The sequence below is a fragment of the Henckelia pumila genome, chromosome 1 (assembly GCF_033568475.1).
Source record: "Henckelia pumila isolate YLH828 chromosome 1, ASM3356847v2, whole genome shotgun sequence".
NCBI classification, from domain to species: Eukaryota; Viridiplantae; Streptophyta; class Magnoliopsida; order Lamiales; family Gesneriaceae; genus Henckelia; species Henckelia pumila.
This window is the reverse complement of record NC_133120.1, coordinates 108,755,377-108,777,998: the sequence shown is the minus strand read 5'-3', so window position 1 is coordinate 108,777,998 and position 22,622 is coordinate 108,755,377. Positions and strand designations below refer to the sequence as shown.

At 32.4% G+C, this 22,622-nt stretch overlaps 3 protein-coding genes across 3 annotated transcripts; 2 read left to right on the top strand and 1 right to left on the bottom strand.

The window, feature by feature from the left end:
* Positions 1-133: 133 nt before the first annotated feature.
* On the top strand, positions 134-2,710 carry LOC140875099 (AIG2-like protein D). The gene is made up of 5 exons (XM_073278642.1): positions 134-356; positions 1,291-1,363; positions 1,477-1,569; positions 1,971-2,054; positions 2,245-2,710. Exons 1-5 carry the CDS (start codon positions 232-234, stop codon positions 2,377-2,379), a joined length of 510 nt encoding a protein of 169 aa, XP_073134743.1. The 5' UTR covers positions 134-231; the 3' UTR covers positions 2,380-2,710.
* Positions 2,711-5,278: 2,568 nt separating this feature from the next.
* Positions 5,279-8,361, top strand: LOC140886088 (basic leucine zipper 9). Its single transcript, XM_073292595.1, has 6 exons — positions 5,279-5,626; positions 6,961-7,081; positions 7,230-7,392; positions 7,479-7,554; positions 7,642-7,767; positions 7,841-8,361. Exons 1-6 carry the CDS (start codon positions 5,411-5,413, stop codon positions 8,165-8,167), a joined length of 1,029 nt encoding a protein of 342 aa, XP_073148696.1. The 5' UTR covers positions 5,279-5,410; the 3' UTR covers positions 8,168-8,361.
* A 4,351-nt stretch (positions 8,362-12,712) lies between these two features.
* On the bottom strand, positions 12,713-14,675 carry LOC140872101 (uncharacterized). The gene is made up of 2 exons (XM_073274848.1): positions 14,474-14,675; positions 12,713-13,270 (listed from the first exon to the last, which is right to left on the bottom strand). Exons 1-2 carry the CDS (start codon positions 14,639-14,641, stop codon positions 12,713-12,715), a joined length of 726 nt encoding a protein of 241 aa, XP_073130949.1. The 5' UTR covers positions 14,642-14,675.
* Positions 14,676-22,622: the final 7,947 nt, after the last annotated feature.

The window sequence follows — 22,622 nt, the reverse complement described above, 5'->3', positions numbered from 1 at the left end:
GAGATCTTCACATTAATAATACTTAAATTATGTATCTAATAACTCATATTTTTATACATAAATATAATTAATTATATATTATTAATATAACAAATCATAAAACATTAAATTCATTAAAATAATACTCGTATACTATATTGAACACAATCACTTCGAAACATAGTCAGTTCCTTGATTTTTTTGGTTTGGTTGTATTTACAAAGCTCCAAATTTGCAGGGTCATCGTCACCCATGGGAACCACCAATCCAGCCACCATTTCCAATGTCTTCGTCTACGGTAGCCTCCTCTCCGACGACGTCGTATGCGCGCTCTTGAGTCGCGTCCCTCCTTCTTCCCCTGCCACCCTTCCCCACCAGTCAGTCTCTCTCAATAATCTTACGACTAACATTTACATACATCTTTCTTTGGTTTTCTTGATCTGGGTTGTTTCTGATTTTTGTGGAGATTTATTAGTGGATGGTGGGCAGCTGATGGTACCGATTTCTGATGCTTGATTTCTGTTTCTCCCCAATTAGATGTTTTGAGTATTTATTATTTTGTGATGATAAAAGTGAAGGATAATTCAGAAATTTTGACCTCTCATCTTGGTTGTAGAGTAATGCAGAAATTTGTGCCACGAAAGATGTAAATTTTTTTTTTAATTAAAAAAGAAAATATTTGTGTTATAGATTGAAACTGCTGTGTCCACGATTTAGAAGTCCCTGTTTTTGTGGTGTAAATTAGCACACACGTTTGTGTGTGAAACCTACATAAAATACAATAATTGAAAGAAAAATTTGAGTGAAAAAAAAGATAAAAGGACATGAAATGTTTTATATTTTTATAACATGAACGTGAGCGTGAGAGAGAAGTTGAGAAAGTGAGATAGTGGGAATGAAATATTATTTTTTTATCCTTCTTGTTTTGTTTTGTTTCGTTTTGTTTTGTTTTTTGTTTTTTATATTGCAATTAGTATAATTAACGGCATTTTAGGATTAAGGGCATTTTAGGACGTTTACATTAAAATACCAAATACAGTTACTATTAGCTCCTCTTCCTTTAAGAGATAGTAAGAGATGACTTATCTATGAATCTGAATGGATACCAAAATGTTCTTCATTTGATTTTTGCACATTATTTTCAGTGAATATCACTGTCCAATTCTATGCATGACTGCATGTTCAGTGTTAATTAGATTAGATTATTTTGAATTTTTATGTATGAGTTTTTTGCTAAAGAGTTTTTCTAACCAACATGCAGTAAGCTGTCTCTGTTCTTGATTTTTGTTTCCTTGTCTGTATTTTGAATAGCCATAGGTTTAGCATCAAGGGGCGAGTTTACCCTGCAATCATTCCTGTCGAAAATAAGAAAGTTACTGGGAAGGTGTGTTGCATGTTACATATTCAATCTTTTCAACTTTCTTTGTTGCAGCATGTTTGGTAATGCCTATGCCGCGAATGCTTGTGCATTTTCTAATGATTATAAATTGGTTACAGGTGCTCATTGGCATCACCCCACCTGAACTTTATATATTGGATACATTTGAGGATGTTGAATATGAGAGAAAGACTGTCGATGTTTTCTTGAATGTAGGTCACCATGTCTGGGATATTTATCTTCTTGTTCTATATTAGTGGTTAGTTTGTTGGTTTGAGCTTTCAACCTTTTGCGACTGAAAGAGATTAACTTGCTTTCCTCCCTGAATTGGGACCTAAACATTCTGATAAGATCCATACTAGAAGAAGGAAGAGAATAGGCTAGTGCCTCGGGGGAGAAGCCTCAGCTTGCTATATAATGAGGGAAAGATGATTTGTGCTATAATTATGCAACAATTGCCGACTGCAATTTATGGCATTTAGATATAGAACAACCATGGACTTTTGGTTGCTAAAAAATTTAGGAACTTAATCTAAATGTTCTTTGGCTGCTCAACTTATAAAGTGTTACATGTGTATTCATTCTAAATTTTGCTGATTTCTTGAATCTGCAGGATGGCTCGGAGAAGTTGCAAGCGGATACATACGTTTGGCAAAATAAAACGGATCCTAACCTCTATGGCGAGTGGGATTTTGAGGTGACTCTACGTCTTTCTTTCAGTCAAAAATAGGAATTTCATTTCCTATCATGCCACACATGCAGACATTTTATTATTTTTTATGGATCACAAAAGGAACTTTTCGAATGATGATTATCTGCTCAAATCTTGAATGAGGACGATGCATCCTGGACAATCGTTATGATCTCAATTTCTTGCATCATCACAGGAATGGAAGCAACTGCACTCGAAGGACTTCTTGAAGATGACAACAGAATTTAAGGAAGAATTGGAGCTACCCGATTCAAAGACGCGGGTTGCAACTTATGAATCCTTTTATCAAGGAATATCTAATGATCCTTGAATCGATTGCCTCAATATATGATCTGGCATCTACCCTCGGTCCATTTCTCCGTGATATTTGATTTTGGATCAGAATGCCATCTGCACGATCCAGGTTATTTTCATATGTTAACCATTTCTTTTCTTAATCTGCAGAATCCTTTTGGATTTGGGAACTGATGCTCTGCATTCTTAAGGACTAGGCAATATCTCATTTGTGATTTTTGTACAAAAAACAAAAAAAATTCTTGTAAAAATACGTAGGACGTCGCCCTGTTCATCAATGGTGCTAAATTTACAATAATAGAAAATTCTTAGATCCTTTTGATAACATTTTTAGGATTTAATTTGAAATTAATGGGTTATTTTGATATTGCATTTTGTTTGTGTGTGACGAATGTGGTTACTTGTTAATATGAATTATGATTTTGTTTATAATAATATTGTGATTATTAAAATATTTGAACACGATGTGACGTAATATTGAATAAATAATAATTGGTTTTGTTGATTAAATATAGAATAAGATGATGATTGATATTATTGTCATTTTTCCACATTGGATATGAATAAAAGAAAAGAATATTATTGTGACTTTAATTCAGTGATTTGATTGGAATAATAGTTAATGATTTGATCTATGTAGGATCATTGCATAAAAATTATAACCAAACATTTTATTGGATTTTAATTGGATTGAATTAAATTATTGATCATATATCAAGCCAATCGATTGCAACCCACGTGTGCCGCCGGGGTATGGTTGTTATCAAACAATTTTTTTTTAAAGAAATAACAATTTAATCGGGGCAACTTAATTAATCACACGCCTCACATTTTTAATTTACACAAAAATTCATATGAATTTGTCACATGGATTAATTTTATAAGACGAATATCTTATTCGACTTAATTTAATGGCAAACTTCATTTGAATAAATGCATTGGCCAATAAATTACTTCATGGAATACTTTCTCCGTTTCAAATATATAATCTTATTTTTTTCACACAAATTAAGAAAAAATTATTGTGAAAGTAAATTTTATACAAACTTTCTATTTTATCCCTATTTAATATATTAAAAATGATCAAGGTGTAGTTAATAGGGGTATATTAGTAAAAAAGTGTAATAAAATATTCCAAAAATGGTATATGACTATATGTTTAGGACAAACAAAAAAAAATATGGACTATATAATTGAAACAGACGAAATAATAGGCTTCTATGGACTTATATTTTGTACGAAAGCCATTTCCTCTTATATGCCCATGAGTTAAAAAATTCACTTTTGTGGCTTAAAAGAAAAAAGATCACTTTTATGCACCTTACTGAAATAAAGATTACCTAATTTGTTAAGCCAACTTGGTCATCCATACAAAAGTTAGGTAGGCAGGAAACAAAGTAAACACTTTTTTATTTTTATTTTTTTAAAAAAGGAAAATTAGTGGAATTTTTTTATCCCTTCTTTCCCTCGGCCAATTAGAGAGGTAAGCAGACATCATTTCTTTCTTTCAAATGGAAAATATTACACTTTTAAAAAAGTTTCATGATGTTTTATTTCACGTTATATTTTCAAAGTTTCGAAAAGTATAAAATCATGGATTTTAAGCGCAAATATACAATTTAAAAGATTTGAGTTATATTATATATTATCAAAGTTATATTACCATTTACGTGTAAAAATTCAAAATATATCATAATACTTTATTATTTTGATACACCAAATCATTGCTCTTAATTTCTTAGTCAAGAATTAAATAAAAAGTTGATTGGCACAAAGTGTGATTATACACTTGGCAAACTCGATTAGACTTTTGAAGGTATCTATGAGGTTGGTCTTTATAAGGCTCCTATAGGCCGGTGATGTCCAAATCAATCTCCATTACAATACCCCATCTTTTTTCTTTACGTTGATTAATTAAAAGCTTATTCATGAATATTCATTTCAATCAACTCAAATAAAGGGTTTTTTTTAAAAAAAAAAAAATTAAAAACAAGACAAAAATTTCATTGTGTTTGTAATCATAGAAAACAACAACAATAATGATACTGTAATAATAAAAGGTGTGTTTTTTTATTTGGAATTATATTTTCAGTATAACAAATCCAACAATATATTCCAAAACATATTACAAAGCTTATACCTAAGAAACTCTTGTAAAAACTGTATTTTCGATCTTGTAATGTTATCAATTTCCGATTTTGGTGCTATGTGTTATCAAATTTTAATATTAGTCCCGTAAATTTTTATTTTTGATAACTTTAGTTTTTTTCGTTGGGAGTGCTGATGTGACACTATACACTTCAGCACCAAATTAGTTATATGTCAACGCCAAGTCAAAAAATAACTAAAATTGTCAACAAACAAATATATCAGACTCAAATTGAAATTTGATAATATAAAAAATCAAACTCGCAAATAGACAATTATGTAAGACTGAAAAACAATTTTAGTGAAACTCGTAATATGTAAATAAAAGAAGCTATCTTTGGGTTTAAATTCCTAAACTCAAGCTTAAGCTTGCAAAAAATGTGTTTCCATTTCGTCCTTGTAGAAACATATAAAAACAAATTGAAAAAATCGAATTTGTCAAGATTCCTACTAAACACAATATTAATAACGTGTTAAATGCATATATATATATATATATAATTAAAATAAAAACAATTATAATTTTAAGAGAATAATATTTTGCAGAAACACATCACGTGTGGTTTGCATCAATGATTAAATCATCATTTAAAAAAATCAAATAATAATCCATGGGTCCAAAGTGTAATTTCAGTTTTGGGAAGGGCATGGGAGTAAATTCGTAACCCAAGTGTGAGTCTGTGACCAGCTTCATGCAAAGATTCCTTAGCTTTTTCATCAATCAAAAAGCCACTTTGGCTTCTTCCTCCTCTTTCTTTCACCTAAACTCTCCAATTATATATACCTCAAATCCCACACATATTCCTTCCCTTTTTCCTCTCTCTTCTCCACCCTGACACCCACAGATTCTTCGTAGCTAAGAAATACTTTCTTTAAAAAAAAAATCGAGAAATCTGCAAATGGAAAGTAAAAAACCAGTCTTTAATGGCGGTTCTGTCTTTTCAGGTCGCAGTTACATGAAAAAAAGCGATTCGCTATTGGCGCTTCGTGAGCTCTTTTCTTCAGAAGATGAGAAGAAAACACCCCACAAAGTTGAGATCTTTGGTGGGTATGATCATGGTTTCTTTGATATGGGAAATAGTGACCATAACATCCCACTTCCTTTCCGGAGTTCGGTAATCAGTCACGCTTAAATTCAAGAAATAATTTTGTTTTATAATTTGGTATAATCTTGTGTTTTTATTTCTTTGGTGAATATGATCTACTGTTTCTTGGCAGATTTGGGTGGAAATTAATATTGTAGTTTGCTTTTATTTCAGCTAGTTTTTTTTTCCTTCCAGTTTTGCCGTTGTAACTTTGATTGATTTATTGGGTGATTCTTATATGTACTTGGGATTGAATTATTGAAGAGAGTAATGTGAATGTAAATATTGCTTTTTTAGTTTCTTTTTGGTCAAAATGATAAAAGTTAGCTGGATGTCTTTGATGTTTTTTGTCCTATAGTTGGTTCATGTAAAGCTATAACGCTTAACGTCCGCACAATTAGACGGGGGCCAACCCAGGAATTTTGACCTGTGGTGAGACTGAGATGTAGGTGGATCAATCCTGAAATTACATAAAATTTAGAAAAATAACATATAAAATTTCAGTTCTTTTTTGTTAGGTGGCCATCAGTTCTTGCCCCATGTCAATATAGCCACTGCTTTATGCATCATTTTGAAGTATTATGTTGCTTTATTCTCCTGTGGATCGCAATTTTGAAAATTAGTCTTTGTCCCTGTTTCTTGTTTCATTGTGGTAGTGACATTTGTGACTAGGTGTGTATATCTTGATCTGTTGGAACTGAACTACTGAAGCTAGTACAATGTGAAAATGCAAGAAACCAAGTGTTTTTTAGAAATGATTGTTATGCTTGCCATGGATCAGTAGACTTCATTCTATATGTTATATTCGCACTGTCTCATTAACGAGGCACATTAGTGTTTGTCACAAATTTCTTGTTGCTTAATCTTTGCAGAAGTGGGGGAGGGGTTTGCAGGCAGAAAAATGGTTGCCTCGGCGTTGCTCAACGCTAATGTTTCAGTAGGCATTTATGGCTTTTATATATATCCATGGTTTAAAATCATGATTTGACTCCCCAAGGATATAAAGAAAAGGTGTTTGAATTTGCCCCCCTATGTGTCCAGTACTATTTCTGGCTCCTCCACTGACTTTGGTCTTCATGAGATCTGTTTAAGTATTAGTTTTTGGACACTGGAGACCAGAGTCATAACATGGTTTTAGCGTGTTAGAAAAACTGAATAATCATAAGAATCAATATTCATACATGATCTTTCCTTTTGGTGTTCTTTCTTTCGAGGCCCTGCATCAAGTAAACATGTTTCACGTATGAGGATCACTGAATTTCGTGAGAAAATGTTGTGGATGTTTGAAGTTGGCGTAACGAAATCGGATTATTCTTCCTACCAAGTTAAAGTCTTTACTGTGTACCCTTAATTTTGAATTTCAGGAAATTTTGAGAGAATTCTCAGGTTCCAACTCTTTGGCAGACGCTTCATTAATCTGGTCGCAGGATCTTTATCCTAACCCACCTAACGATTCACCGACAAAGGACTCCAAGTATTCGTGCGGTAAGTGAATGCCATGAAATTCCAACAAGTTCAGAGCCCAGTCCTCTATATTAGCTTATAGCTGATTTGCCATCAAACTCTATCTAAGTCTGTTATCTTCATGTATGTAAAAATTGGATGACTAAATTGGCTCGTGATCAATTTACAGTCGATAGTCCATTATCCGCCATCAATCCCAAGGGTCAGGATAATCAAGCAGTTGGACCAAGCAGCGGTTCGTCGCATGAGCAATCGGATGATGATGATCTAGAGACAGAAGCTGGACCTTGTGTGGATAGCACAGGTCAGGTAGACAATAAGCGCCTCAAAAGGTATACTTCACTTGAGAAATTGTGGGAAGAAAAGTAGACTATCGAAGCTTGAGCTCATCTAATCCGCTTTGCGAATGTGATTTCAGGATGGTTTCTAACAGGGAATCAGCTAGGCGTTCTAGAAAAAGAAAGCAAGCTCATTTATCCGAGCTCGAACAACAGGTATAAATGTATATGTTTCTCTGAAGTCAGGGAATCACTTTAGCTTGAGTTTCTCTCAATACTAACTGGGAATTATGCATGCTGCAGGTCGAACAACTGCGAGGTGATAATTCTTCGTTGTTCAAACAACTGGCAGATGCTTCTCAGCAGTTTAAAGACGCCTCGACAAACAACAGAGTGCTTAAATCTGATGTAGAAGCTCTAAGAGCCAAGGTATGCGAGACCACAATTCCGTGTTGTCGTTGAATTTTCTAGTACTGTGCACCTGAATTTATCTTGAATCTAGGTGAAACTAGCCGAAGATCTCGTGACTCGAGGCTCGCTGACCTCGAGCTTGAGCCATCTTCTTCAAAATTATCTCAACACTACGCCCCCAACTTACGTGCACAACCACATGAATCGGATGGATAGCCTCTCCCCATTGATGACTGCTTGTGGAGACGAAAATTCTCATAACTACAGTGCTATTACAGATTCACACACTATTAATGGGCTGGAAAATGCTGATACGCTCGGAGGAAATGCCGCCAACGGAGTCATCGGGGACCCTGCTGGCCGCGTGCCGGATATGTGGTCTTGGTCACCTCATCATGTTGTTCCAGTGTCTAAATGATGAAACCATGCAGGCTGACCTTGTCTTCGTCGTGGTGGTGGTGGTGGTCGTCGTTGTTGTCGTTATCGTCTTCATTGTTTTAGACCCTTGTGTTTCTTTGGCATGTTCATTGTATGTGATTCTTATTCTCTTCTCTCCGTTACTAGGATTGTTGTCTCATAATCAATTGTTGCATGGTAGAGTTAATTTCTTTATGCTTTCTGCATTATTATTATTATTATGTAAATTGAGCTCGCATTTCGTCAAGTTGAACAAATCTAAAAGCTCCACCAAATGTTTTAGGAAATTTCCTATCCAAAACGTATATTATAATTATTATTATCATCATAATCTAGATCCTAGAGATAACATGATCAGTATTACAAACAAATATCACTGTAAGTTGGCTTTCATTTATCATTAAATAAATTGATTAATAATGGCTTTCTAAATAAATTTGTAACGATGTCAAAAAAAAAATTGTAAATTTTTTTGTCATTTTAAAGAATACAATGTAACATGAATGCATTATTAATATAATTACTTGAAAACAAAAACATAATTTATCATATACTATCTTGGGGGTTGAGTGAATTTTGTTCGCTAGTTGATTGATTAAATTATTCGGCATATTGTGGTGTCATTCCATGCATTCAATAATGGGAGAGTTTGAAAAATGACCTTGGTTAATCAAATTTTTTGATTTATGATCTTTTTTCAAAAAAACTTTGCAAAATAACATTCAAATAAAAAGGAAATGCAAAAAACAAAACAAAAGAAAAAATTGAGGAGGTTATATTTCCAAATCATGGTCAAACGGAGGTTATTTAGTTAAATAAATCCTTCAATAATTGTGAGAGTAAAATTTTCGTGATTTTCCATTTATGTCCCTCAAATATTTTTTATATCATTTATATTTTTAGTTCGCACATTTTTTTTTCAAAAAAACGTTTTCAAATAATTGTTAAGTTTAACGGGCCATGTGTTTGAGGGACATAAATGACAAAAAATATTCCTTCTTAAAATATCCATTCTCAAAATATATTATTTCCTACATTTAAAATTTCACAATTTAGTTTTAGTTATATATAATATTTGATTTTGAACTTTGTTAAAAATAGTATTTAAACTTATTTTAATTTATTTTTTTGTTTATATATATATATATATTATATTATTTTTTTGATTATATATATTATTTAGATTTTAAATTCGATAAATATATATTTAAAAATTTTAAAATTTAAAATATAACAATTAATATATTATAAATTTACAAAAAAAAATTAATATATTATACCATCATTTTAAACATTAATATAACAATAATTAGTTCCAAACATCCGATTGTATTTTTTGGACCAGTTGAATCTTTTTAAAAAATTTACCAGTTCGATTATCCATCTGATTATTAAAATATTTATGCACATAAATTTTTTTATTTTAGTTGAGTATCATAAGGGGTACATAAGATGATTATATGCTATATTGGGAAAAAAATATTTCCAATACATTGAGAAAAGATAAATTTCTCACTAAATTACTAATAAAATCCACTTATTACATCTCATGGTTTTCTCATAGTGTAAAATCACCCCGGCACCACACGATCCATACACAGACAAACGAAACTGCATGCGTAAAGGCAACGAAGTGAAAACGAAACGGCATATATATATATATATATATATATATATAATCACCTTATGTACCCTTTATGATACTCAACTAAAATAAAAAAATTATGTGCATCAATATTTAAAATAATCAAAAGGATAATCGAAATGTAAATTTTTTAAAAAGATTCAAGTGATCCAAAAACTATATATAGTCGGATGATCGGAACTAAATACTGTTATATTGTTTAAAATGATAGAATAATATATTAATTTTTTTTGTAATTTTATAATATATTAATTTTTATATTTTAAATTTTAAATATTTATCGAATTTAAAATCTAAAGAATATATATAATCAAAACTTAAAATAATATATATATATATATATATATATATATATATATAGTTCTTTTATGGTGCCCAACAACTATGCCCAACACCGTACCCACCATGTACAATATGTGAGTTGACCAGCACAATTGGTGAGTTGACTTATACATGGTGGGCACAGAGTTGGGCATAGTTGTTGGGCACCATAAAAAGAACTTATATATATATATATATATATTTAAACAAAAAATAAATTAAAATAAGTTTAAATACTATTTTTAATTAAAATAAGTTTAAATACTATTTTTAACAAAGTTCAAAACCAAATATTATATATATATATAGAGTTTTTTTATGGTGCCCAACACTATATGCCCACTTCATGCTCACCATAAAAGAACTGTCTATATATATAAAACTAAATTGTGAAATTTTAAATGTATAAAATAATATATTTTGAGAATGGATATTTTAAGAAGTAATTTTTTTTTGTGTCATTTATGTTTTTCAAACGCGTGACCCGTTAAACTTAACAGATTACTTGATGACAGAGACGTTTTTTTTTGAAAAGAAATGTGCGGACAAGGAATATAAATAACAAAAAAAAGATTAAAAAAGATTCGAGGGATATAAATGAAAAATCATACACAAAAACTTAAGAGAGATATTTTAATGCATTATCCCGGGAGTTCGCATAGAATTTCTTACATTGCCACCAACTTTTTTTGGCTTTATATTATCGTATCTCACACAATCTCATGCTAAATAAATAATTGGCTTTTAATTTATTTATAATCATAACAAATTATGATTATTTTATGTTTATCAAGAGTTTTATCATATTACTTGTACTTTCGTGTCCTTTAGCAATTAGGTTTTCCCTACGTTTCTGTTTTTGTACATAGTGCACTTGAAGTAGGGAAAGCACTAACGCAAAGTTGTCGACTTTAGATTAAAAGTTGAGGATAACTTAATTATTTCTTTTTTGTTTTTGAGCAAAAATCATTTTGGTCTAACAATTATTGATAAATTGATATATGAATATTGTAAATAGTCCCGTTGATATATGATTCAGTTTAAAAAACGATTTTATTTTTAAAATAAATTAATTTTAAGCCCAATTAGTTTTATTAAATTCAATTAACATATTTTAATTTTCAAGATTATTTTACGGATTAATTTTTTAAAAAACAAGTTACACTAATTTAACAATTATATTATGATTAATAGGTATAATATTCTTTGTAATAGAGTAGTTACTAATCAATATATATATATATATATATATATATATATATATATATATATATCAAGAGTATATCAATTCATAATTATATTCTTAAATATATATAATATATTTAAAAATATCTAAAAATTCTTAATAAAATGATACATTTTTTCTGTGTCTTATAATTATATATACTACACATGTATTAACAAATTATAACTCAATAAATAAATTATAAACACCGTAAATATATTTTGATGTATTGATAAAAATTTAATAAAATGAATTTTTTTTACGTACCTATATTTAAATTAAGTTAAATCCTTTAAAACCTCGAAGTTGACCAGAAAGATCTAAATCAAGTGCAGGAACCTTTGGCCATGAGAACCATACAGATAATTTCTGTCAAAAGAACAAATAAAGAACCATAATTATAATGGCAATGAATGAGATTTTTCATATGACGTCGTACGTGCTTCGGCTTCCATGGGCTCGGATTTTTCCCCTTTTAGAGATAACATCAAATTGTTATAAAATAGTTTTTTTGGGTCCATTATTTTATGTATTTTTGCGTTTTGATCTATTAAATTTTTAAAGTTTGATTTTGATACAGTAACTTTTAATTTTTGGGTATTATGGTACAAGTACTTATGTGTCACCGGAAAATGCTTAATGTGAATCGAAAAATTTATTGACGTGACTTTGGAAAATATTGATTTGTCAAACAGTCATCGCAATAATTTGATCAAAATAGCTGAAAATTAAAAATTACTATACTAAAGCAAAACTTTGAAAATTTAATGAACCTAAGCCGAAAAATAAATTAATTAATGAACCAAAAAAATCATTTTTCTCTTGGTTACAATGGGTTATAAGGGTGATTATCAGGCCTGATGGGTGAGGTCCCTCAAACATGTTAACTGTACGTATTGGGGGAAAAAAATTACATCCTGGCCCCAAACAAGTTGTCTAAGGCAGTGTTTGCAACATCTAAATATAAGTGATTATACAGACTTTTTTTTTCACAATTAAGAAAAAAAATCTATAATCACATATTTTTAAAAGTTGCAAATACTATCTAACTCCGTTGGTCGATTCGGAAGATCATTGAGTTTTATGACTTAGTAAAGCTCCACAATGCAATTTTGTGACTTGTTATATATTATTCGAATATCATGAAATTTTATCACTTGGATTAAAATTATTTTTGCTGATCTTACTATTTTTGGTTTATTTTTTAAAATTCTCACGCAGTGTAAAATTCATTTAATTAGATTTTTTTCTTTCATTTGTTATTATCCATAAATCACGAATGATGTATCCAAAATAAACTTAATTAGTACGTAAATATGAACCATCAAAGCATGCACATACAAAAATTATTATAATCATGCAAGATCTACTCCACAGTCATGGCTATTCCCATTATTCTCACCCCCAAGTTTTCTCCTCTCGCCGGAGAACACAAAATCCAGATTATACAGCACCGGCACCATCGTCACCGAGCACAAGAAAACCAGCACCGGCCCGAAAATCCACAACAGAAGCGGCAGCGCCGCGTAGAACAGCCTGTTCCCCACCGTGTTCAGCTGGAACCCCCTCTCCAGCAGCTCCGACACGTACTCCGCCGTCACTACGCCGCCGCTCTGGTTCCCCGGAGGGCAGTTGACGAGGAAGTTGACTTGGTTGATGAAGCGTATGGAGAGGGAGTGGCATAGGAAGGAGAAGAGGAGGATGAGGAGCAGGGTGACGTATTTCACGGCCAACATGAACTCGCCGTGGGCGCCGTATACGACGTCGTTCAAGGGTTTCTTGACGGTGTAAGTGCTGCTGATCACGGCGGCGAGGCCGCAGCAGAGGAGGATGGAGGTGGTGGCCATTAGGGTGGCTCCCATGATGGTGTTCCGGAGGGTTTGGACGGCCAGGATGTTTTTCTTTTCATTGTCCTGGAATGATTGAATTAATAATTAAATTGTTTTTAGCCTTTTTTTTTTGTAATTATTTTCGATTACTTATAAAAATGGAGAAGTGGCGTTATTAATTATATATAACAACAAATTATACCAATGATCGAATTAACAACTGCAAGGGACGTCACACATTGATTGCAGTTTTTATCCACATACATATAAAATTGATCTATCTATTATTTAATAATGTTGCTTAATATTTGAGGGTCAAAGTGGAACATACATATAAAAAAAAAGATCGAAAAAATGAAAGTTTTCTGAAAAATTGTTTGAGAAATGATGGTTACGGCTTCTAGTGGTGCTCACGTATACGTGAATGAAAATAACAGTAACAAAAGACAAAGTGTCGAAGTTATTGGGCAAATGATTGTGGAACTAATTATCAAATCGATATCATGCCAAATTTGTGGAGGAAAATGGAAATATATGGATAAAATTAATTAATGGAATGAATATTGCGCATTCAAATAAATGAAAAGTTTTATTGGTAAATATTTAATTTAATTTCATAAAATATATAAATTTCCTCTCCTAATAACCATCATATATGGCTTATAAAGACTTTAGTATAATAATTTAATCATAATTTTTTTTAAAATTTAAGTGATATACTTGTAAAAATCATTAGCCACACGAATCGGAGAAAATAAAAATAATATTGCATGTAGCTATCGGGGCATACTACGTTGTCCCATTAAGGAATATGCCTCCAATGAATCCATTTCCCACACATTATTAGCACTTACTATTTAAGGAAGCGGACATCGACAATAGTTGTTTGCACACATGAAACGCATTAAGAGACTTCTTTTTTCATCTCATATTATTAATCTAATATTCCTTTGAGTATCTCAAATTCATATTAGTACACATATATATACACATGAATTATTCTATACTACAACTGTGGTCATATGTTAGCCTTTAGGTCATCCACATAATCTAATGGTTCCGGTGTAGCATAAGTACACAGTACGCTTGATGAATAAAATGAATTAAACTCTAGTTTGTTTTTTTAAAAAAATAAGTTGTTAAGATGTTTGCAAATAAAACAAATAAGCATATTATTTGCGATGCAATGCATGTTGGGAGGTGGTGCATGATGCAGCATGCCAAGAGATCACGTCAACATTCAAAGATATATAGTTTCATTAATGATTTAAAAAAAATGGCTCATACCTTCATGATGGAGGCCACCCAAAATCTCCTTCCACGGGCATTAGTTCCGATGATCGTCGAGAGGGGTCGGGTCCGAACCATATTCCATAGCCATACATGATAAGCTAAGGATATTAGCAACGCTAGTGGAACAAGAATCACATCCAAATAGCACTTCTTCCACTCCATTAATTTTTATATGTTTTTAGAGGGATAGTTTGATGTTTTTAATTAATTTATTCTGGATTTTATGCTAACTGATCAATGGGTAGTACCGAATATATATCACCTTATATAGAGAGTGGTGAAATGAATGTAGACTTGTTTGCAAGCAAAATGCGACTTCTCAACAAAATTAGAGGGGCAAAAAAAGCGAGATCCCACTTTGTGAATAAACAATACATATTATATGTGTGTGGGATTCTTCATGTGGGAATGCTGTGTACGTAGTTTTTCATCTTTTGATTGGTGTGAATTTAAATGTATAATATTGGTCTTTAATCACCAAGAAGTTATAATCATGGGCTTAGAATTTAAAAGATTTGAGTTTCTTCTTGATACATCACTAATTATAAATTTTAGTTAAATACAAAAAATTTAAGCATCTCTTTAGGTAGAATCCAGTGAAAAATAATCCATTTTTACGCAATTTAAATCTTTTTAAAATTTAATTTCAAAAAATGTATATGGATTATCCCCGAAAGGTCTAAATATTTTACTTCGACGTTGCATGAAATTAAAATATTTGCTCATGACAAAATAAAGGAAAAGTTTGGATAACGTGAATTAAATATTGGCCAAATATTTATGCGGTAATGTCTGCACATAGTAGTGGTGCTTTAGATTCATCACCCATTATAAATTTTTAATACTTAACAAATGGTAGCTTATGAATTGATTTTATTTAATTTTCATAAATGATTATAAACATTTCTATGAGGAAAAAGTTAGTTGATTGCATAAGTAAAGATGCTTTTGTTTTGTACGAATTAAATATGATTTTTAAAAAGAGGACAAATGTTTTATTTTTTTAAAAAAAATTAATTATTTTGGCCTACTTTTGGATCGATTAATGGTTAATGTGTATAATTTTGATGACTCGCATACATGCAAGGCAAGAAGTGGTCGATAATGGAAGCCACCTCCTCATTTGTCTATGCCGATTAATTGATTGGATCAAAATCTATAAATTAAAGAAATAAATAAATAAAATTTATAAATTTAAAATGTTGAGAATGATAAATGTCTTCACTTATCAAATGACATATATACAAATCCAGAAAAGGAGGGGATAAACATATATACATATCGCAATATATACATACAAATTAAAATACACATTACTTTTAAAATCTGGAAACTATGATCACCACCTTAAAATATATGAAAAATTATTTTTTTGGTCATGCATGCTTGTCACTTTGCGATTTTGGTCCTCTATATTTTCAGATTTCAGTTTTAATATGCTATCTTTATTTTTTGGGCAATTTTAGTCCTTTTTTCGATGTGTTGCTGATGTGGCAACAATGCAGTGCTGATGTGAATCCGACGTGTACAGTGTCACGTAAGCATTTTCGAAGAAAAAAGACTGAAATTGCCAAAAATCGAAACATGCAGGACTAAAAACTGAAATATGAAAACATTGAGGACCGAAATCGCAAAGTGACAAACATACATACCAAAATTGCAGTTTTTCCTGAAATATAATAAGAATAAGAATAAAAAATATTGAAATTTAATTTCAAGAAAAAAAAAAGATTTGATCTTTAATATTTATCAACTTTTAGCAAAGTATAATAGATTTATAAAATCGTGTATAAGCCCAAAATGAACCAACATTTCTGGGGTTGGTGGATGTTTGAAAAAGGATATGATCACCCAATCTTAATAGGGGAATGTATATGGGCAAATTATTTTAAACTCTTCATTACCAAACTTCTCTTTAACTTAATTCCTTACCCACCTCTTTCTTTATTTTCACTCCCTAATGGTCCCCATATTTGAATTAAAATATAATTAAAATTAATCCTTTGTACGTGACTTTGTTATACCTATCGAACCAGTTCCGGCCATGCAAAACTATTAGTTACGCAAGGTTTCCAGCCGATATACTCCAGATTAGGGTCCAACATGCTTCCGTAAGATGAATTAAATTTAAATATCTTTTTGACCATAATGTCGTTGGGTCATACCTGCCGAGTTTTACGAAGTTCTCCTCACACTCCAACCACGCAGTCGCAACAGATGGTTTCTGCATAAGCTCCTTCAACGACACCCAGCACAACCTTAATTCATTTTCTATCTTAAAGCTTATGGTATATAAATTTAATTATAAAATATGAACATGAAAGAACGAGATATTTAGGAAATTTATTCAGACATAATATTATTACATAAATCAACTCCTTTGAAGAAGAGAAGACAACTTGTTTAGTTACTCATAGTAGCCCTGTTCTTGAAATACATAAAAGAAAACTTAATACAAAGAGAGAGAAATATTACAACAATTTATTTGTAAGAAAACTGAAGGGAATGATCGATATCTTCAGCTTTCTCAAATGCCTGTATTTATAGTTGTAGTTCCACTCGTTTCACCGAGAAACTTCAGAAAATCTCACAGCTGTCTTGTATTTCTTTATGCCATTATTGATGGCATCTTTTACTAGTGGAGGAGGCTGCTGTCTTGAATTTTTTATGCCATTATTGATGACATCTTTTACTAGTGGAGGAATCACATGTCTGCCACTTTCTTTTGGCTTTATTCTCCTCGCATGCCTGCTTTATTGTTGTCGAGACATCTTTTGCTTTTGAAGTAGGCCCCTGTGAAAACGCATCTTTGGTTGTCCTTGTCCACCTTTGCTTGTCTCGTAAAAATCCTTTCGATCTGTTCAGGGTCTAAAGGTTTTTCCAAATTCTGGCTCCTTCTGATTTGGGCATTCTGGGCAGATATTCTCTGATCATCGTCCAATATGAGCCATGTTACAGAATTTTCGGCGAGTTTCTTTACTCCCCGGCAGCTTGTCGTTCTACAAAAGATTTATCTTCTTTTCGAGGAGTTCTTCCGCAAATGCTGTAGTTTTTCCTGTCATTGTGTTTAACAGAAACGATCCATTCACAGAATTCTGATAAAATTTTAATGGAAACTTGACTTTATCCATCTTAGTAAGACAGACCCAAATACCACATGCCCTTCTGGTTGAGATCTCATTTTCCCCGAAAGTGGACACCAAGGGTATTTCTTCAGTTTTAGGATCTTTGATAAATTTATATCTGTTTATATCAGGTCTCCTCAGCTTGATAAAATGAAAGAGTTCGTGTGATCCTTTCACTGTTGGTTCTGGAGCTGCGCTGAAAAAGTATAACTCAAGCACATCTTCTCTGGCCAAATGATCATTATTTGCCCATGTTTCTTGGACTGCTTCCTGGATCCATTTTGGTAACTGTGATATCTCCGGGAACTTGGTGATGTTGTATAAACTGAGGCCAAAGCCCCAAATTCATACCAGAGTTTTACATCTTTAGGATTGACATTGTTTTTTAGCCAAACCCTTGGATATATTCCTGCAACATCAACCCTGCAAGTGTTCGGGTTGATTTCACTCCTTGTATTCAATTTCTCCCACCTTTGTTGATAAACCTGGAATGGAGAAATAATAGATGGATTAGTATCAATCTTAGATTTTCCCTTGCCAGTGTTGGGCCTAAGATTGATCTCTTCCTCTTTTACCCCAGAGGCGGAGGGTTGACTTGATGAGTTATCCTCATCAATTGTTGCTTCATCCAGATCAGAAAAGACTGATGATAGATTAGCACTTGTTTCTTGAGTTTTAGATTCCTCAACATCTTGTTTCACAACCGGTGGTTGTATTTCTTGTTCTTGTAAAACCAATGGTTTTAGCATATCTTGTTTATGAGAAACCAATGGTTTCTCTATAGCCTTCATAATTGGCCCTTAAATATCATCTCATATTTGTGTTTGAGCTTGCATACATCCCGTAATTCGATTAGATACTTTGATCCGATCAGCTTGTTGTAATCTGCCGGCCATTTCAGCATTAATGGCTAACTGGTTGAACTCATTTTGAAGCAACCCAAGGTGTTCCCTGAGATGCCTCTGCATTTTCATGATGGAATCTACGTCACTGCCTTCCATCTCTTGTTAAGAAATCTGCAAGAATATTTTCATGAGATTTAATAATAACAATATCAAAAATATAATTTTGACATAATGCTTGCCATCTTAATAACCTAGCTTTCTCAGGTTTAAATTCAATCTTATTTTTTAGGAAAGCTTTTACCTGGGTGTTATCAACCTTCAGAGTGAATTTTTTAGCAAGTAAAAATAATGGTCATTTTTCAAAAGCCCTTTTAACTGCATAAAATTCATTCTCGTTGATATGCCATCTAATGGCCTCAGATTCTGAAAAAAAAAAAAACGCTACAATATCTGCATGGTATTTCCCCATCTGGAGTGATCTTGGTAAGGACTGCTGCCCACCAATCGTCACTGGCATCCGTAAATAATACCAGATCATCTTCATCTACGGCCATTTTTGGGAGATTCTTACATATCTCTTTTAATTGGTTTACCCCTTTAGTATGGTCACCGGTCCATATAAACCTAGTATCCTTTTTTAACAAAGGACTGAACACCTTTCTGTACATTGCTAGATTGTTAATGAGCATCCCTGCAAAATTCTTTACCTTTTCCACAATATGAGGTTGTAGAATTATTTCAGTTTCATCAATCTCAATACCGAGGAATTCAATTTTTCTTGTTGCTATAACTGCTTTCTTTTCAAATAAAATCAGTCCTTCTTGTTTACAAATTTTAGATAAAATCTCTAAGTGTTTAACGTGTTCGTCTATATTTTTTGATGCTATAAGAATATAATCAATATAAACAAACATAAAGTTGAAATAATCTTTAAAAAGGTTATCCATCTTTCTTTGAAAAATCTGGGGTGCATTAGCTAATCCCATAGGCATAACTTCCCAAATATAGTGTCCTTGTGGAGTAGAGAAGGCTGTGAATTTCTTACTTCCTTCTTCCATTCGACTCTGGTAAAATCCAAACTTACAATCAAATGTTGAGAATACTCTAGCATTTCGTACACATCTAATGAGGTGTTCTCTACTCGGTATGAAGTATCCATCAAACTTCAAGATTTTATTAATACTTCGGTAGTTAATAACTAGCCTGGGTTTCCCTCTTTTTATTTCACCATAATTTCTAACCAGAAAACCTGGGCTGCTATATGATGAAACTCCTTCTTTGATTAAACCAAGGTCTAAATGTTCCTTGATAATCATTCTCATATCCCTTTGATCTGTTATGTTCATCGGGATAGGCTTATATCTGACGAATTCATACTCTTTGCCTTCCTTTAGAGTAAGACTGACTTTGAGTTGATTTCTATCCCACCATGCCAAAGGATGCTCGTTATAACTTTCTTTGAGCCTCTTTTTGACATCTTCAAGGAATACTTTATTCTCTAACTCTATATCTCTGTGATTTAGAGTTATCTTGAGAAGCTCCATATCCTCTGTTTGGAGTTCTTGTTCTGTTGTTATTTTCAACATGATTTCTCCAAACCTTCTTGGATCTTTCATTTTTGGGTGAAAAAGTTGTCCTTTATCACCACGCTGGCTGCGAAATATTATCGGCAATTGTCGATAAAAAGCAACCTTGAGTCTTTGAACGATAATTTTATGATCACAAATTGTAGTAAACATAAGTCTTCTTGACTCATTGTCTTGTGTGTACTTCTTAAACATTTGTAAGAAGTTATTTCCTAACAGGATATCAGCTCCTGTATCATGGAAATAGATAGGTGGTGTTTTTACTTTGTACCAAGGTGTTTGACCTGCACCTCCCATAAGGATCTCTGCTTGTTTTATTCCTTTGCAAAGAATTAAAATTCTTCGAGAGAAATCTCGTCCAGCAATTTTTGGCAATTCTTCTTCACATTCTTTTGGGAAGACTCCTCTTTTTGCTGTACAAATTCCTGCTCCCGAGTCAATATAAGCTGCAAAATACTCAGCCTTATATTGTTCATATAACATCCCTATCGGAATGTATATGGAGAAAGGACTTGTTGTCATTTTTTAAAGGGATTACTAAATGGCCCCGCCATTTTTAACAGACTGTGTTGTAACTCAGTAATCCGATTAAGACTATTTACCTTTAGTTTCCCTAAGGCCTCAGAAGGTAGAGTATGGTTACTCCTTTCTTCTTCTTCAATGCATTTTAGTAAATCATGTTCATGATTTACTAATTTCAACTGTTGCTTCTTCCTCTGTCTGTGAACAGAGTTCTCGAATCTGATTAAGGGATTGTCCCTTATCTAATTCTCCTGGTTTTTCATTTCGTAGAATTCTTATTGAATCCTCCAAGTCTTTTTTTCCCATGAACTCTATTCCTTTTTCAAGGCGTTTCCATGGTTTATGGTCTTCTAGGAATTCTAGACCAATAATGAGTTGATCCATTTCTTTTCCTAGAATTTCCCAGATTTGAACTTCCAATTCTTCAATATTTATCACTCCTTGGTAAGTTCCTTTTTCCTGTTGTTCCAAATAGTAAATCGAGTTACAAGGGAACAAGTTCCGATGACTTGTAATTTCGAATACTATTTTCACTTTTTTCCATCCTTCTGGAGATCTAAGTTTTTATATTATAGAAAACTCTTTTTCTTCTGGTGGAATTTCTTGAATAGGAGATTTGTCTCATCTCCTGCTTGTCATTTTGTCTCTTTGGAAAGATAACCTTCGGGGTTCTATTTTAAGGTCTCTGTATAAAACCGGTCTGTCTTGAATTTGAATGTCTGTTTCCTAAATTAAAGAAAACTCGATTCTTTCCGGGTATATTGCTTGCGCAACTTTCCCAAAGATCTTTGGAATTTCAATGAACTCATTTCTAATAAATAATTCAGAATGATGAGTATTAGAAAGAGCATATGAAATTTGATACGTAATAGAATATGGCCTATTACCTTCCTCCATTAGTCTTTTTCCCTTGAAGTTTTGATGCAAAGTCAAGACTCGACTAAAATATCTATCAGCTAAATTGTAGGCTATTCTTGGATAAATAACTCCCATAATTTTTCCTGCACATAAATTTCTCGAGATAGTTCCTAGAACCGCATCTTGTATATTCCCCATTCTTTTATCGCATACTACGATATCTATGGGTGAATCTATTCCCCATTCTTCTCGAATTTTTTCAAAGGAAATTAACTGCATTTCAATTTGATTACTGGTTAATTCCATTGTGATCGCCATTTCCCTTTTGAATACCTTATAAATCAAATTATGTCTTCTTTGTCTTAGCCCTAGATTTCCTAAGACTCTATCAACTTGTCCTGCCGAAAATCCTTGGTACTTCTGTAATGTTGAATTTTCTCTCATAATCCTTTGGACCATATTATGAGATATCGTGGTTTGACTAAAGAACCCAGCCAAACTTTCATGTGTTTTCTGGCGAAACACTTCCTCTTTACTCTAATTCTGATTCTAATTCATCTTCAGAAACTTCTCGACTAAACAATATCTCTTATTCGTATATGCTTTCATCTGAGGGGATATCCTCAAATTGATATACTTGGACTAGATCTTGAAAGAAGACCGCATCATCCATATCTGGTGTTGCTTCAAAGAGTTTAACTCCTTTTTTTTCTCATTTTTTGGATAATTTGTAGATATATGTCATCTTGCTCCACATGTCCAGCAGTTGCAATCCTTGAACTTTCACTTGCTCTTGTATGAGTTCTTTTGAAAGTTCTTCTTGATGGTGTTTTCCCCTGATTTGTGATGAGCCTGTTGCTGGGGATGTTCTTGTAGGTCCACTTCTTCTACCTGATCTATAGGATCTGGCCTTTTGTTTGGACCAAAATGTTCTTGGTTTTCAAGAACTTTTCATTCTTTTATTATAGGGATTATTTCTGAATTTCTTCCTTTTAAATCCCTGTGATCTATTTTCAATGATCGTTGGAAGATCATTTTCTCTACAACACAAAGGTGTATGCTTATCTATACCCCTTATTTTCTTGTAGTTCTTCTGTAATGCTGCCATATGACACCATTCTGCTAATTTTTCTTTCAAAAAAGAGGCACGTCTTGCCAATGTATCAAGATTGCCTGGAACATATTCTTTAATCAGCATTTCTCTCCA

Bases quoted from the DNA above. Each gene is read 5' to 3' on its own strand.
- LOC140875099 (XM_073278642.1), top strand. From the start codon at position 232: ATGGGAACCACCAATCCAGCCACCATTTCCAATGTCTTCGTCTACGGT. The intron at 1,364-1,476 runs GTGTGTTGCATG...AATTGGTTACAG, and splicing joins ATAAGAAAGTTACTGGGAAG to GTGCTCATTGGCATCACCCC. The intron at 2,055-2,244 runs GTGACTCTACGT...GCATCATCACAG, and splicing joins ATGGCGAGTGGGATTTTGAG to GAATGGAAGCAACTGCACTC.
- LOC140886088 (XM_073292595.1), top strand. From the start codon at position 5,411: ATGGAAAGTAAAAAACCAGTCTTTAATGGCGGTTCTGTCTTTTCAGGT. The intron at 5,627-6,960 runs GTAATCAGTCAC...TTTGAATTTCAG, and splicing joins CACTTCCTTTCCGGAGTTCG to GAAATTTTGAGAGAATTCTC. The intron at 7,082-7,229 runs GTAAGTGAATGC...ATCAATTTACAG, and splicing joins GGACTCCAAGTATTCGTGCG to TCGATAGTCCATTATCCGCC.
- LOC140872101 (XM_073274848.1), bottom strand. From the start codon at position 14,641: ATGGAGTGGAAGAAGTGCTATTTGGATGTGATTCTTGTTCCACTAGCG. The intron at 13,271-14,473 runs GTATGAGCCATT...CAATCATTCCAG, and splicing joins GGGTGGCCTCCATCATGAAG to GACAATGAAAAGAAAAACAT.